The sequence below is a fragment of the Perissodus microlepis genome, chromosome 9 (assembly GCF_051167445.1).
Source record: "Perissodus microlepis isolate ML-2025 ecotype Zambia chromosome 9, ASM5116744v1, whole genome shotgun sequence".
Classification (NCBI taxonomy): Eukaryota; Metazoa; Chordata; class Actinopteri; order Cichliformes; family Cichlidae; genus Perissodus; species Perissodus microlepis.
Window position 1 is genome coordinate 26,898,930 of NC_140469.1, and position 17,516 is coordinate 26,916,445.

The following is a 17,516-nucleotide window of genomic DNA, read 5'->3' on the forward strand; positions in this document are numbered from 1 at the left end:
GAGCTGCTGATTGGTTTAGATGTTTGTTCTTAAAGAAGCCTAAATGTTTTCACTGGATTTCCAAATAGTATGATTTTAAATTATGAAGGTTAATTCTGCTAAAATAATACATGTGCAGCTGACAGAAGTATTCCGCCATTGGCTTTATGTCTATATAAACATGATTTCTATCAATAAAATCATTGCAAAGTTTGGAAATTCCTTTGCTACAAACATTAAAAAGTAGGTTTAGCTTAACAAACATAAACAACACATTAAATAAGTGTACTAGTCTAAAAATCTCCTTTATTTCATTTATTGCAAAAGTTTAAGAATATCATATAGCTTAGAAAAGAAAGCCTGCTGACCCCCCCAACACTGAGAAGTGGTATACATTTTGTTTTAAATCTTTGACCAAATCATAACTTCCAAAGAGAAGGTAGATTCTTACTATACGTACAAACGTGAAGCCTTTCTTCTTGTTTTGATTGCTCACTTTACAGGTTACCACAGCTGATCATCTGCCTCGATTTCACCCTACCCTTACTATTCCCTTCTGTCCCACCAATGATGCCCTTCACTACATCTATGAACCATAGATGCATAATTAGGAGTAGGAATATAATGTTCTAAATGTTCTTCATGCAAATTAAATTGGTACCACTGAAATGTGAATCAGATGTCTATTATCTTTAACCAACGTCTGTGGAGTAGTGCTCCCTCTAGTGGAGGGGATTGTAAAAGCTGCATTATTAGAGTTACAATAAAGTTTACTGAAGCAGAAAGCACCAACGTCTAAGAAAAAAACCCTGTGAACTTTGCACACTCATAACACATTGAAACACAAAGGTCTGCCAGGTGAACAGTATCTACTTTGATCCAATGTTTTAAAGACAACAAGTCATGTCCTGTTAGAAGCAGTTCTTAGACTTCTGAGTGTAATGGAGTAGATGTGCTGTGGAATGGAATTTTTAAGATGTGTTCAATGGAAATGTTGCAAAAACCCTTTTGGGGCACACATTATGCAGGCAGCCTTTGTCAAAGATGGTGTAACAATATAGGGGATAATATAGGGATTTAGTTTAGCTTAACGCTAAACTAGATATTGAGCTTTTCAACAAATAAATAGACACATAGCAAAATAATTATAGCAGTAGCTGTATTTTACTTTGAAAGGTCATAACAGTGTTTCAATGTTGCAGTGCCTAAAACAGAAATCGTGAGTTCAGGAAAGTAACATCTGAACTCTTGGATGATCTTAGAGGTTTCACTAGATAACCTTCCCCATTGTTTCTCTTAGTGTTGCTGCCGCATGCTTATTAGCTGCTGTGCCGGAAAGAAATTCATGTTAAACACAAAAGTCCCCCGATGTTGCCCCGCCTACTTTTATAACGTCCCAGCGGAGACAGTTTGATTACAAAATTTGAGGGGAGAAAAAAAAGAGAAAAAGATTTGGATCATAATTTCAATGAGTCTGTTTGAAAAACTTATTTCCAACGTGTATATCTGATCTGCTGGGGGTGTCGAAGATGCTTGATCCGAAAGAGCGGAGTCTTGGGTCGGTGTCCTAGCAGCCTTTCCTGGTAACGGGATATCATGGGCCGGTAATGTGAGTACTTGGCCTGGTAGCGAGGGATCAGGAGCTGGTAGGGTGGCTGTTGGGGCCACTGGGCCATTTGCGGCTGCTGGAGCCGGATACTTGGCCGGGGTACCTGCTGCCACTTTAGGGCCGAACCAGGCTGCTGGGGTGCCTGAGCCACCTGTGCCCATTTGAGTTCAGCTCTAGGCTGCTGGCGCACCTCTGCAAATTGTAGCTGTTGGAGAGGGGATTCATGCATTTGGATTAAATCCAGCCGCTGGTGTGATGAACCAGGCTCCTCTGGCACCCACAGCTGTTGAGATGGAGAGTAGAACTCTGGGGATACCTGGGACACCTTAGGCACCCACAGCCGGTTGAGTGGAGAACGGGGCTGCTGTGGTACCTCCAGCTGCCAAAGTGGAGGACTACGCGGCATTGGCACCTGCAAGAGCACCTGTGATGGGCAGGTAGTCTCACTGGGTGGGGAGGTAGGTGGCGGCACCTGGGGCTCCTGTGACTGCCTGGATGAGAAGGTACGCTGCTGTTGGAGCACCTGTACCTGAAAACCAGACTCCACTTCTTTTAGTGGAGGTTCAGTATTACTTAATGAATACTGGAGATCTGGCAAAGACCTGTTTTGTGCCAGTGTTTCGGCTTCAGGCTGATAATCCACTGCTACTGTTGTGTTGTAGTTATTCTCATTCAAGGTTGAATTATAGTTATCAAGTATCCCACTGGTCCCTAATGTCTCATTTTTAAAGTAAACGCTTAAATCCAGTTGATCATCCGTATGGGGTAATTCTTGATCTGTGAGAGAACATTGGAATATGTTAGACAAAAATGTTGGTGCATAAAATTATCAAATTTTATTTGCTTACCATTTTCTTGATGACTTTTGACAGCTAGCAAGAACAACAGCAACCATCTAGACATAAAAGAGACTAAGCTTTAATAGTGACATTAAAAATATGTTTGATTTATCTTTAAAAAAAACTTCTTTAAGGCTTGCCTTAATATAAACATCATAGCTACAGGAAGCAGCAAAGACAGACACTTCTGTCAGCTGCTACCAAACTATGGACCTAGAAACTAATGAACAGACAGTGAGTCAGCGAAACTCTTTGCAAAACTTTATTTTCTTACCTTCTTGCTTAATTGGCCAGCTGTGTGACTACTTGAAGCCAGGTGAAGCTAATTAAGAAACCAGCGAAGCACAATGAGGCACTGCAGGCAGATTTAAGCAACACTCTGCCAACCTTTAGTTCAGCTTTCTTCAAATGTTTTATCAGGGCTGTTTGAAATGAAGCAGACCTGCGTAGTGTTCAGATTTCTTAATATTTCTATTTAATATATTTTTATATCTAATATTTGTTTGTTTTTAAAATCAGTATTTTAATAAATTGACATTTAATTTTAATGCATATTTATTTTTAATTTTTATTTGATATTTTAAATTTCAGTATTTAGATTCATCACTTAATTATTAAAACAAACTTTTAATGTTTACAGTAATATTTTTATATTTACATTATTTTAATACAAACATGTTAAATTTAAAAATATGCATTTTTAACTATAAAAAATATAATATATATAAAAAATTTGTAAAACGCATAGATTACTTTCAAATTGTGATTTAAAATGTATACTTTATATTTAAGAATTCAAATTGTTTATTTATATTAAGCGTATATCACTTTTATTTACACGTCGCAATTTTTATTTTTTTAAATTTCCTACATATTTTACATAAATATTTATAATGTCATATTTGGATTTACCATTTTAATTTATAGTCATACTTAATAAATTGACATTTCTATTTAACGTTTAGATTAAAATGTTTGCAAATATAGCTATAAATCTGATCAAAACTGACACGAAAAGAAAATATTTGAATTTAAATTTGACAAAATGTCGCAGTTTTATTTCAGCATTTTATTTCGGTTTACCATCGGAGCTCAAACGGACTACATTTCCCAAATGCAACAATGTTACGAAATTCTTAAGCTACTTCCTTAGGAAGCATTTCAAAATAAGATGTATGTTTCCAGCGTAACGTCCTATCTTTGTGAAAAGATCCATGCTCTCTGCATAGAGCTTTAATTTTGAAGCCGGGGTCATTCCTCCCATTCTCGTCGATCTCTGGCGGAGGCAGCGACCGCTCAGGACCGTGTGGGAGGGTTAATCTCGTTTCAACCGTGGACGCGATGAGGCTCCGTTTGGCCGGAGCCGTGCTGCTGTCAGCGGCCGCCTACTACGTCTACCTGCCGCTACCGAGCGGAGTTAGCGAGCCGTGGAAACTGATGTTGCTGGACGCGCTTTTCCGGAGCTTCATGCAGGCGGTGAGAGCTGACTGATGACTGACAGGAGGGCAGAAAAGGGCAGGTTGATGTGAGGAAAGACAGGGCTGTCAGGATCACAACACCTGAAGCACGAAACCGTGCAGGTGAACGGGTGATATGAGAATCAGGGTTTATTTTATAGCAGATCCGAGGTAGTGCAGAGAGAAGGAAGTTACTGGTTAAAATGAAAGCCTGGTATGACGAATGAGCCAAAATAAAAATGTCTGTAAAAGCCAAATCTAAACAACAATAAAAATATGGTTTTAGTCTCAGCCAGTATCTATTCTCACCTTCTAAAATCTCGCCGTTGACGAATGTCTACTATAATCTAATGATTAAAAAGATCTAACTCTACACTGAAATTGATAACGTCAAGACAAAATCACAACAACAACAACCACAAAAAACAAAACAAAATACAGAAATGGGAAGAGAAATAAAAGGTAACTAGAAAATATACAACTAACTTAAGTCTGTTCATAGGTTCAACAGGTTAATTGAGAGGATAAACCCAGAAGTTTTAGAAAGTCTTGGGGTTATTTTAAAGCTTGCTTTCATCACTAAGATGGCCTTTCTGTCTTCTTGTTTATGCATTCATTCATTGTTCTTTCATTACTGGCTATGCTACAGAATCCTTGTATATGACACTTAAAATAGATTTGCTCTCTCTGTCCTGATTGCAGTCTTAAATCTGAACGGGATCCAGAGAGAAAAACTCTTAATGCAATTTTTTCAATTTATGTTCCCAGACTTTGGAAAATCCCACCAGGTGGCTGGGCTTGACTGCAGCCATTATTAAAACAAAATATCAATTTTTTTCAAACTATCCTCGTTTTGCCTTTCAGCGCATCCCTTTCACTCATATTTAAATATGCTCCTTATGTATTTGTTTAGTCATTACTAATTTTGTTTACTATATTGGCCAGAATAATTATAATGAGCATTAGTGCAATAATGCACAGCAACAACTTCGGGGTTTTTTTGTTTTTTGTTTTGCTCTTTACACAGAACAAGGAGTTTGTTGGTTTAATTTTTGATTAAACGGTGTGAAAATTGTGAAAATTCATATTTGTTATTATTATTATTATTATTATTATTATTTAATTATAAGTGGTTTGTAAGGGGAAATTTTGGGAATTTGAGATTCCAACTAACCACAGCATTTTTTCAAGGCTGGTGACTCACTGATACGGAGCAATAACACCTCCTCAGGCTGGTTGTCGTCACCATTTCAACACATTGGCAAAGACTAAATCTGAAGACTTTCACCTCACCTTATCTGGGAAACTTTGTCCTACACTTGAGTAAACCAGAACTTTCACAGTAGAATCAGAACTACTGCATGAAGCTTCTTTCACAAAGGGTTGTTGATAAATCTGCATATTGGATTTGGCAGATTTTAACCTGATCCTGACAGTTTTTCCAGGGAATTTAATTATAAACTATATTATATATATTAGAGTTTTTCCTCCATACAGAAAATATTGGCACTGACCAAACAGGTTTTGGCTTTCCATCAATGGAAAATTACAAATCTGCCCCAACCACCACCCAAAAAAGTTGGAAATAATGGTGTGGATGTGGATATTGGAGAATTAAACTGAATGCACATGGGGGGGTAAAATGGGGGCTCTACTTTAACTGTAAAATCAGTAGCAGCCACAGTCCTTCAATCTGTATTCAGGGAATAACATAAAAGGGACCTTTAACTAGGCAGGCCACATGCCACAGAGCTGTAGCTCACCTGAAATGCTTCACATTTAATTAAACACCACACAGTTTACACGCCCACATCTTGAGTGACGAGTTTCCATGCGTGTTCCCCACATTGAACAGGTTTTCACGCCCTGCCTGTTTCTTACCTTCAGGTCCCGTCACTTTGAGCACAAAGAGACAAATGGGTCACTGCAACACCAAACCTGTGGCATTCCAGTTCAAACTAAATCAGTTCCCTTAGAAAACTGTGAATATTATTACAAAAATGCATTTTTAAATCTCTTTGCAACCGCACAAAAAGTCCAGATTAAAATTTGCTGGATGTGTAGTTTGAGGACAATCGTTGTGCCTGATGGTGGGAATGATTATCGGGTTACATTGTAAACTGATTTCAGGGAATAGGCGAATGGTGCCACACAAGCTTAACTAATGATCTGCTCTGCTTCAGAGCAGAGCTGTAGCTAAACCTAAAAAATCTTTTAAGACTGGTGAAAGTGTCAGATGAGGTCTTGTAGGCAAACCCTGTGCTAACTCCCTGCATGCTCAGTCTAAGTGTGACGATCTAAAGCCAAAATCTTGGTTCTGTAACCAGCTTTGAGCATCAGTATTATGGGATTTATCATAGTTTCAACTGCAAACCTGCAATATTTCAGTGTTTGTGATGGAGACCAACAGAATCCACAGAAGAGAACTGCAAAAAGTACTTGAAAAAATTTCCTTGAGCACAAAATATAAAAGTTATTTCTTTTTTAAAATTTCCAGAGTGATGTAGCTCATGCGATGGGCGTGTGCCACCGCGTCCACGTGTTGAACCGGGTGGTGTCCTGGGTGGAGGTGATTGAGGCTCGCTCCAGCCCCGCCGTGAACGTCACGGACTCCGCGCTGGGAGGCGTGCCCACCCGGGTGTTTCATCCCATCGGAGGGGAGAAGCTGAAAAGAGGGGTTATTTATTTCCACGGTGGCGGCTGGGCCCTCGGCAGCGGACGTGAGTGCGGTGCATAAGAGGCTTCAGACAACCATAAAGCTGCTGACGGTTAAACAAATCCAATCAACTTAAGTCTGTTTTAAAGCCTATTTTTCTGCTGGTTTCAGTGTTTAGATCTCACTGTGACAACGTGAGCTTGTTAAACACAGTCTTATATGAAGGGTGAACTTTTTTCTCACATTAGGAGCAAACACTGCTTTTCTTTTTGGGCTAAAGTTCATTTTTGTATGAAGATGCTATCATCTTCATACCTGTGTCATCATCACTGAGCCTCATTTATTCGGTGTGTGGTGCTTTCATTGCCTAAAGACTTGCTGTATTTAGTTTGTGAGCATATTGTAGCTTCTACCTCCAGTATTTTACAGAAATAACTTAAGTTTTTATTCAATATGAGTCGAAACAAACGACTGAATCCATAAAGGAATAAAGTCACAGGTCAAATGATCTGAAAGTCATATTCCCAAAGACTTTACTACTACAGGAAGTTATACAAGCAGCCGTATGAGTCATCCTCTGCTGCCCAGGAATGCTGAGACTTCTAAATCTCTTGGTATCGAGTATAATGTAATACCAACTAAGCCTAAAATGAATTTGCAATATATTACTGTAGCCTTACTGTAACTTGAGCATTGGTCACTGTTTATGTGCTTCACAGGAATGCGCTCCTATGACCATCTTTGCCGGAAGATGGCGGAGGACCTGGATGCTGTCATTATGTCAGTTGAGTAAGTTTTGGGCGTCGATCACGTGAATCTAGAAGGAACAAACCTCACATTGAAGCTGCAGGTGGTGGATTTTTATGTAAAAGGTTTGAAGACAACAAGTTATGCTTTTCTCTTGTTGTTTAGCCAATCGTAGCAATGACAGCTGATTGTTTCATTTTGATCTGAAAGTCAATTATTGATGTTTTCAGACAGCATGTTTCAAACTCTTCCCAAAGGAGGAAAACTGGGTGAAAGTTTTCAAGAGTTTTTTTTTTTCCATGTTTAGCATCACGGCCCATTTGTGACCTTGGAAACAGTCTGCAGCAGTCTGCCGCACAGACTCGGGTCTGTTCATTTATCATGGACGTGGTTTAGCTGAAGGCCATGTGATGTGGCTGAATGTGCTCAAAACGTCAGTGAAACTTGTGATGAGATTATGGTCAGAGATGTACCAATTGTGCCATTCTAGGCTGATGTCAGTATTTGAAAGACCCATTTACTCACAGATATTTTTGTGTGTGCGTGTAAATTTACTTTTCTGTTATTTTAGTTTACCCTTTTGGTAAAAATCCCCCTGAAGTTTCTGTCCTGTCTTGACATGAGAAAGATTACACAGGAAAAGATTACTCTTTCAAATCAGTTTGCCCCCGCTGGTGACTCTCTCCTCTTAATGGAGAGTTTCTGGACTTGGATTCTTCCTTTTGTTTTTCTTCTTTATCCAAATCCATCTTCATATGCTCTCCTCTTCAGCACTGCCAGAAAGGCTGCTTACTGCAGAGCCCCTGGTCTAGTCCAGCTCTGCCTTTAAACCCATCTACATCCCTGCCACAGCCTTTAACCAGGCCCAGCTCAGCCTGTTTGACTCTGCAGTAAGCACCTACTGAAATCACTGTTCACCCCAGCTGCTAGCTCAGGAGTATCATCACAGATGAAGGATTTAAAACTTTAATATTCTGTGAAATACAGAGAAAGTGAACATTTAATATTACAGATGTTCATTTTTAAGATAAGATAAGATAAAACTTTATTAATCCCTCGGGTGGGTTCCTCTGGGAAATTCGGTTTCCAAAAGCACAGCACCGACAGAAGTTACAGAGTTACAGAATATTATATATATATATACACACACACACATATATAAATACAGAGACATATATAAATAAAATATACGAAGGGGATAAATAGAATAAATAGAAATAAAAATAAAAATACAAGTGAATTGCACATTTCAAGTATTGAGGTCTATTGCACCATTGACTATTAACAAAAGTATTGCACAGTGAAGTGAAGAGGCACTACAGCTTAGTTGTTCCCCCCTCCTCTGTCCTCCTGTTTCCCCTCCCTCTCCCCTCCAGAGAGGAGTTAAACAGTCTGATGGCGTGTGGGACAAAGGAGTTTTTAAGTCTGTTGGTTCTTGTCTTTGGGAGAAGCAACCTGTCACTGAACAGACTCATCTGGTTGTTAATGGCCGTGTGCAGAGGATGCCCAGCATTGTTCATAATGTCCAGCAGTTTTTTTTAGTGTCCTTTTCTCTGCCACTGTCACCAGAGTGTCCAGCTTCATGCCGACCACACAGCCAGCCTTCCTGATCAGTTTCTCCAGCCTGGATGAGTCCTTCTTTGCTGTGCTGCTCCCCCAGCACACCACAGCATAGAAAAGGACTCCAGCAACCACTGACTGGTAAAACATCCTCAGGAGCTTCCTGCAGATGTTAAAAGACCTCAGTCTCCTGAGGAAGTACAGTCGGCTTTGGGCTTTTTTATACAGGTGCTCTGTGTTGCATGACCAGTCCAGTTTATTGTCCACCCACAGCCCGAGGTACTTGTACTTGTTGACCACCTCCACCTCCTCCCCCTCTATCTGAACCGGCAGTGAACCTTCTCTGGACCTCCCGAAGTCCACAACCAGTTCCTTAGTCTTTGAGGTGTTGAGTTGCAGGTGGTTTGTGTGACTCCATGCGACAAAGTTCCTCACCAGACTTCTGTACTCCTCTTCCTGATCATCCCAGATACACCCCATGATGGCCGTGTCATCTGCAAACTTCTGAATGTGGCATAATTCAGAGTTGTAGCAGAAGTCAGAGGTGTACAGGGTGAAGAGAAGAGGGGACAGCACAGTTCCCTGTGGTGCTCCTGTGCTGCTGACCACAGTGTCAGACGTGATGTCCTTCAGCCTGACGTACTGTGGTCTGTCGGTGAGGTAGTCGGAGATCCAAGCCACCAGGCAGGGGTCCACCTCCATCCTGTTCAGTTTTTCCTGAAGCAGACAGGGCCGGATGGTATTAAAGGCACTGGAAAAGTCAAGAAACAGGATCCTGACCGTGCCTTTTCCCACCATCCAGGTGTGAGTGGGCTCTATGTTGGAGGTACAGGATGGCATCCTCCACTCCGACATCCGCCTTGTATGCAAACTGTAGTGGGTCCTGGGCATGTTGTACCTGTGGTCGGAGGAGGTTGAGGAAGAGCCGCTCTAGAGTCTTCATAAGATGTGACGTCAGTGCCACCGGTCGGAAGTCATTCAGCTCATTGGGCCGGTTCCTTTTGGGGACCGGGACGATGCAGGATGTCTTCCATAGGGCGGGCACTCTCCCCAGTCGCAGACTGAGATTGAAGACTCGTTGTAGCGGCTCCCCAAGTTCAGCAGCACACGCTCCAGTTTTAGCTTTTTCTGTCTATTTCTCACTTAAACTGATTTTAATTATCGTCATTATAACACCTGAGTATAATATTGCTGTCATGTTAAATTGTCCGTTTGCTGTAGCTACCGTCTTGCTCCAGAGGCCGTGTTCCCAGATCAGTACCATGATGCAATAGCGGCGTCGCGGGCCTTCCTGTCCACTGAGGTTTTAGAGCACTACAGCATCGATCCAGAGAGGGTGTGTGTGTCGGGGGACAGCGCTGGAGGAAACCTGGCTGCCGCTGTGGCGCAAAAGGTAGAAAAACAAATGCATACATAGAAGGAGAAGCAGTTTTGGGGTAGTTTGCTTTCTGTTTACGCAGAATACACACGTTTCTGTTTGTTTATCTCTTGAAATGATTACGTGGTGTTAGCGACCCTGTATGTAAAGTGCAGCAATGGGCACATCTTCGTGTTCTTCTATTTTTGGCTGCTCCCTTGAGTGGGTGCCACAGTGGGTCGTCCGCCTCTATCACATCCAGATCTGTCCCACCAACCCTCTGCATGTCCTCCTTCACTCCTTGACATCATTACAGCCTGGTTTAACCAGCCTATCACAGCGGAGACAGTGGGAACTGTCAGAAGACACCAGCTGTGTTCAGAAACTAACCTCATCAGCTTGAGTTATTACACAGGTGACACAAGGCAGCATGTGGACAGTTTTAATCAGGTTTGTCCTAAAGTGCCCTTCCCCTGCTAAAAGAAGAGCATTTACAGTGTGCAGGGTCGGGAAGAGCGCAAGCGAGTAAGCTGCGACTGTGACTGTAGAACAACTTTATTTTAAACATGCATTATCACATTATCTTAGAATGCATAGGAATCAATGTTAACGTTTCCTATTTCTGAAAGGAGAAAAAAACATTGGCCTATATTGATATTGGTGTCAGTCAAAAAAAAGAAAATTGGTCGGGCTTTAAATATCAGGCAAAAAGCTGCCACCGAATATTTTATGTAAGGACTGAAATCTGGTGTTTCTGAGTGTTTTTCCTCTGAACTAAAATCTAAAGCTTGCGTGTGTCCACAGCTCAGCTCAGATGACACCCTGAAGGTGAAGTTCAAGGTCCAGGCGCTGATCTACCCCGTGCTACAGGCGCTTGACTTCCACACCCCATCCTACCAGCAGAACCAGGCCATGCCCATCCTCTACAGGCCCGTCATGGCTCGCTTCTGGCTGCAGTACCTGGGCGGCAACACCTCCCTGGAGCCTCTCCTGCTCGCCAACAACCACAGCTCTCTGGACGAGTCGGGCATCAGCGCCGAGACTCGCTCGAAGCTGAACTGGACCGCTTTGCTGCCGACTGAGCGCAGGAAGCACTTCCGGCCGGTGCTTAAAGAAACCGGGTCACCTGGCGTGGTGGGCGAGGTGCCGGGGCTCACAGACGTGAGGGCGTCGCCGCTGCTGGCGGAGCAGGGCGTTCTGGGCAGGACGCCTAAGGCGTACGTGATGACTTGTGAGTTTGACGTGCTCAGGGATGACGGGTTAATGTACGCCAGACGTTTGCAAGACGCTGGCGTCACGGTGACCAGTGACCACTATGAGGACGGCTTTCACGGCTGCATGGTGTTTGCGTATCTGCCGATGATGTCGAGCGTGGGACGGAGGAGCATGAACAACTACATCCGCTGGCTGGACCAAAATCTGTAGGAAAAAAAATCATAGTTTCCACTTTGTGGAATGAAAGATGTACTGGGGCAGAAATCTGGGGAAAAAAACATGATCATAGCTGTTAAAACATCCCAGCTTGAGCCAAGAAGGTCAAAGGTTGGATCCACTGTGTCGATGCGGAGGCGTCTGTTTAGCACATTAAAGTTTAAAACCACTGGACCTATAAATCTACAATCAAACACGCCACCGCACATCCTCAGTGTGTCCTGACACCAAAACGTCTTCAAGCAACTGTGACCAAAGAAAGTTTTTATATAGAAGTATCTATATAATTAATGGCAAACTTATAAAGACAGGTTTTATACTTATTACCTTTATTTATTAGTTTTAAAATGGAAACGAGTAGAAAACTACAAATATAAACATATAAGAAACTTCTTTATACAATAATACTACAATAATAAAACCCCTAAAGCTTAAAACATTGTGCCATAGCAGCATAAAACAGTCTTGTGATTCGCTGGCAGGTGATTCAATAAAACAAATGCTAACGCTGCAGCAGTTTTGGCCCACAGTATAATTACTGCTGTCAGTTAGTGGGTCAGTGCAACAACAGGAAAACTAAGAGCGGCTCTTGTTTTACTCAGCAGTAAATCAAATTATCATAATTCGGCATCATCACTGCCAGATGCACAGCTACACGGCGGTATTTTTGCTCCACAGCTCCGCCCATAAAAGTCAAACCTGGTTTAAATTGGGCTGATCTAACCCTTCAAGGTCGCCTCCTCAGGCAGCGATCAGTTAGATTGCTCCCCAGGAGTCCAATTCTGACCATTTGGACTTTTCTGCAATGCTCTCTGGATCTACTCCACTGTGTGAAAATGGGGACCTTAGAACTTGAATGGTGGTGAGTACTGGCTGATGATTTAAAAAACCCAAACCATGTGGCTACTAAAAAAACGCTTTTAAATGCTTTGAGTCAGCACGGTTGTAACCCTCAGATACCTCAGGAGATTATCGTAGAGTTTGCATGATTACAGTCTGCCACGGGGGAGAGATTCATGGTGTATAACCCCGTGAGTGTCGTAAAAAATGACAAGCTTGCTCCTGTGTGTGGTTTCAACTTCCACTAAAACCGTTTAATTTCTGAGTCGTAACTTAAAACCTTGTCGTACGCCACTTTGTTGCTGACGGTCAGTGATTAGGGGATATTTCAGGCTTAATTTATCCCTCTAATGTCAGCCGCAGTCAGCTGTATCATTAGTAGCCACTTTAGTCTGGTCACTGCATCCCTGCTAGTTCACATCTTAATATCTGATCTCAGTGATACGCCTCACTAAGAAGTACAAATCAGTTAAATGTGACTCAAAGGGTTGATATTTATCATAGTCAGGTATGCTTTTTGATTTTTATTAGCAAAGTTCCTCTGAAAACTATTTTTTCTGTGTTCATCGGGAAATATAAAATATACATATTAACACTCAGAATTGAGAAAACACTGGATACTAAATTATTATTATTTTGTTATTTTTTTTTAAACACAGCCGAGGTGGTGAAAAAACGTTTTATTTAGTTTAAGAAGAAGTGCAAGAAGAAACGACACAGCCACAGCTTAACCGTGCTGAAGGATAATCTGTGGCTTATTTCCAACATTTCCTGCCATCAGTTGCATTTTCTCTGGGTCGTTTTAACCCTCAGAGGCGTAAATATTCCAGCTGCCCTGCTCCCAAACTAAACCCTGTAATTTACAGGATAAACAAACAGGACTTCTGTGACAAGAAATGAAACAGTTTTTCTTTAACGTTAGACCGTTTAGTGCGTTTTTTTTACTTGATTGCTGTGAGTTAGGCTTTTTTAAAAGCAAAAAATCACACGTTCTGATGGCTGATAACTTAAACCTCGCAAGTTTGATTACAAAGTGACGTCATTTGCTGCAAATTGGGGGTTTTTTTGCAGCAGGAAGTTTGACTTTTGGGTGACATTCAGGACTGAAATGACTGAAAACATTCGATTTCATTTTCAGCATTTTCAACATTCATTTTCAGCATAATTATGAAGAGAGATGACAACAGGCCCAGCTGGCCTGTAGTATGGCTCAAAATTCCTCAGATATGATGTTTTATGATGTAACGAGACACTGAAGACACACACACACAAAGCCAGACAGTCGGGCTTAGTGTGTGTGTGTGTTGTAAAAGTATGTCAGAGTTCACAGCTGTGTATACTCACTGGGTTGTGCAATAATGTATGTCTCAAACTGTCTCTCAATCTCTGTAACTTCACTCTCAGATGACCACGGGGCCAATGCAATGATACACGCTGTGAATTATTATTTTTTAAACAAGAGTAAAATTGCTCTATCGCCACGAGAGAATCGGTCCCAAGCGGAATATCACGTTTCCCGCTCGCCCGGTGCTGCTGGCTCAAAACAAATATAATGAACTGACGGCGGTGAATGACTCGCTGTTGGCGTTCAGCCAGACTGTAGCAGGAACGCCGAGCTGAGGGTGGTCATTACACCCCTCGAATTATTCCACAAAAATTTAATTTTCTTTCTCTCCTTTAAAGGAAATGATTCCAGACGTCTTATTTCTAACATGTGGCTTTTATTCACGTACATGTATAATGGTATAACTCATCTATAAATTAGACACGCGGGCTTGCGGTAAAGTAAGTCTGAGTGCTGTCATTTTAATTCTGTATGTGAAATTATGCGTTTAATGGGTTCACATTGTATAAATAAGGTTTTAATGCGAGGCGGGTTATGCAACAGGTTGTTTCAGGCGAGCCGATATGGAAAACCGGGCCCAGATGTGCTGTTTTATTGGCTGCTGTCACAACTGTGCAGGGAGGATGAAGAGGTTTCCTTTTATGTTATCTATGTTTTTATTTCCATTCTGCGCTGTATGTTTGTTGTAATCTGGGTTTGAATTTTCTGTCCGTGCACGTGTCAGTGCGGGAGACCCGTGACACTCCTGGATACGTTTTTAAGCTGTGATTACAAGGACAAAGGAACTGCAGGCGGTGCTCAGCAGCACCGGGTAGAAGAGCAACATAATGGTTTGTTATCTACATCTGCTGTTATTCAAAAAAGCCAAGATCCAGACCCATAAATCATTTATAACTTTACTGATGTTGATATGACTGCAGCTGAAATGAGGTTCAGGTTTTGGTAACACTGTGCTTTAATTAACCGTCCTGCTGAGCATGTAAAAGCAGCATAGAAATGATATCAGACACAGTGAAGTACTATTGTCAGAGTGCTTTTTAAACTGTTTCTTTCTGGCATATCCCTCTTCAAGTCACAACCCATATGTTTTTGACCATTAAAGGTACTGTACTGGGCAAAAGTCTCAAGCCATTTCTTTGTAGTTTGCTCGGAAAAAAAGTGGAAAAATGTGCAGTGATTTATTGAAAAATGTGGTGCAAACATATGTTACAGTATATCAGGCAAAACCCGAATTTATACAATTCGATATCTTGGTGTGACCACCTTTATTCTTCAACACAGCCTGAACTTTCTGAGCAGCCTGACCGCCTCCGCACACGCTGACGATGATTTCAATCAAAATGTAAAATTTGGATTCCCTCCATTAGACCTGTTGCCCTGATTTTCAGTCCAGTTCTTGTGTAATTTGACTTACCACAGCCTTTTCTCCTGGGCTTCTTGACAGCCACCCTTCCACTGAGACCATTTCTGATGAAGCTTGTGTGATTGAAGGGCCAGATGCCGATCTCAGGTCCTGTGTGAGGTCTCTGCAGGAGTGGTGTTTCCTTCTCCTTAAGGACACGACTTCCACACACTGTTCATCTGCTGTAGATAATTTATTAAGCCTGCAAGTGCTTCTTTTGTTCTATCACTGTCCAGTTTTTGTTCTTTAAGGACACAGAATGCAGAGATATATTTAAGTTTTCAGCTAATAGCTCTTTGGGATCTCTGCATCACCATGTTAATGTAAAATTGCATTTCTTTTGCCTGCCAAACTGTTTTATCTGTGACATTTTTGTAGACTCAGCTGAAAAATTTGGAAATTTGTGACCCTAAAGATACAGTTCAAAATTGATTCTTTGCCAAGTTATCTGCTGTGTGCAGACACCACTGATTCATCCCTTGAGTTGGGTATCTTTGTTTTGCTTAAGTGATAAGGAGCGGAACAAACAGTTCAAGTACAGGCACTGGACTGAAGGTGTGGGAAAAAGCAGTCAGTGTCTAGAGAAAAAATTTGAAAGACTACCAGAAAGTGTGGGGAACTACAACTCAAGACCACTTTAAAAATTTCAAGAATGTCTGACACCTTGGAAGGAAATATAAAGAAACAAGGGGTAGCTTGACACATTTGCACAGCACTTCAGTCATAGAATTCTTTTATTTTAAATCTCCTGCAACATTCACCTAAACTATTATCAGAATGTGAAACAATAACTGCTGTGACTTTGTCAAAAAAATCTATCGATCTGAAGAAATGTCAAGTCACGCTGAACTTGGGCTGCGGTTTACTTTTGTGTAATACCGGTTTTTACCACAAGATGGAGCAGTGAGTCAGTGTAACCTTTTTTAACCAAGTAATTAAAAACATGTTCTTATTTACCATGGCAGGAAAAGAAGAAACATCAAGACCAAAAACTTTACACTTCAGAAAACATGCCACGCACCTGCTGGTTAAATACTGCCACCTGGTGGTCACAGTTACAGTTAAAAGTTCTGTAGACGGTGTTGGCAAAAACACAAACGCAACACTTCAATTCCTCGGTGCTGGTGCCGCTCCTGCCTTTCTCCGATCCTGCTTTTCACTACCATCGACTGGTTGAGGCGTCAAACAACATGTGACCGTCCACGATGCGTCCAACGGAGGATGTTTGCACAAATGGAAGATCTTAACGGCACAGATGATCTGGCAGTAATTTCAATAACAATATACTCGTCTCCAAGTGAAGATTGACAGACTCTTCGACTACGCTAAGAAAACAGAAGAATGAAGTGATGTTTTTAATTTCTTTTTCAAACTGCTTTATTTTCATTACTACACTTACAACTGAGCCAGACAAAATAGTACAAGACAAGCAGAAAAATGCAAAAAAATGGAAAACTAAAACAATTTGTCTAAGACCATCATCATTATCCTATTCTAATTCTCATCATCATCATTTCAACAGCAAATCATCATCACATTGTCTTTATTATTATACACACAGGTAATTATATAACAAAGTCATAATATATGCGGTTATAGTATATAATTTATATAATCGTAAACTACAGTTTATAGATCTATAAGGATAATAGTAATAAGGAAAAAAGAACAAATGGTCCAGTCAAAGGTCAGATTTCCTCAGTTTTAAAGTCACTATTACTTTGCTGTTACTTATCTCACAGTTGCACAGAGTCACCTCTAGACCTGATCGGAGGGGCCAGCACAGCGCCCACATACACCAAAAACAAAAACAGAGCCCACACGGCTTCATGAAGGGAGCCTGTTACTGAGTAGTCACCAGTGTTGGGAATGACACTGAGGAAGGCTTTGGACCTGCAGCTTTAACTATGGGGTACAGATACACAGACACAACACAAACGCATGCAGTAAGAGAGGGGGGTGGGCAACGAACTGCTCCCAAGGTGTGAAATGATGATGAATTATGATTAAAAAAACAACTACCCAACTGTTTTTTTAATAAACAACAAAAAAACATATATTTTTAAATATATAAAAAAATATTAGAAATAAACATATTGGATAAGTTAATGTAATAATATTCTTATGTTTTGATTTTGTTATTATGAACAAATTAATTAACATTTGTTATATGTTAATTAATATTTATCAATATTACTAAATAATGTTAAGTATAAATACAATTATATATTAATATGTATTTTATATAATGTCATTACCTGTATTATTTATAATTAGATTTTATCATTATATTA

General features: G+C 40.9%; 2 protein-coding genes across 2 annotated transcripts; one reads left to right on the plus strand and one right to left on the minus strand.

The window, feature by feature from the left end:
- Nucleotides 1–811: 811 nt before the first annotated feature.
- LOC146380621 (uncharacterized) lies at nucleotides 812–2,677 on the minus strand. The gene is made up of 3 exons (XM_084939821.1): nucleotides 2,568–2,677; nucleotides 2,437–2,483; nucleotides 812–2,365 (listed from the first exon to the last, which is right to left on the minus strand). The coding sequence occupies exons 1-3, from the start codon at nucleotides 2,582–2,584 to the stop codon at nucleotides 1,467–1,469; spliced, it is 963 nt and encodes a 320-aa protein (XP_084795947.1). The 5' UTR covers nucleotides 2,585–2,677; the 3' UTR covers nucleotides 812–1,466.
- Nucleotides 2,678–3,676: 999 nt separating this feature from the next.
- On the plus strand, nucleotides 3,677–14,943 carry LOC146380622 (neutral cholesterol ester hydrolase 1-like). Its single transcript, XM_084939822.1, has 5 exons — nucleotides 3,677–3,903; nucleotides 6,382–6,604; nucleotides 7,260–7,329; nucleotides 10,069–10,240; nucleotides 11,009–14,943. The coding sequence occupies exons 1-5, from the start codon at nucleotides 3,769–3,771 to the stop codon at nucleotides 11,627–11,629; spliced, it is 1,221 nt and encodes a 406-aa protein (XP_084795948.1). The 5' UTR covers nucleotides 3,677–3,768; the 3' UTR covers nucleotides 11,630–14,943.
- Nucleotides 14,944–17,516: the final 2,573 nt, after the last annotated feature.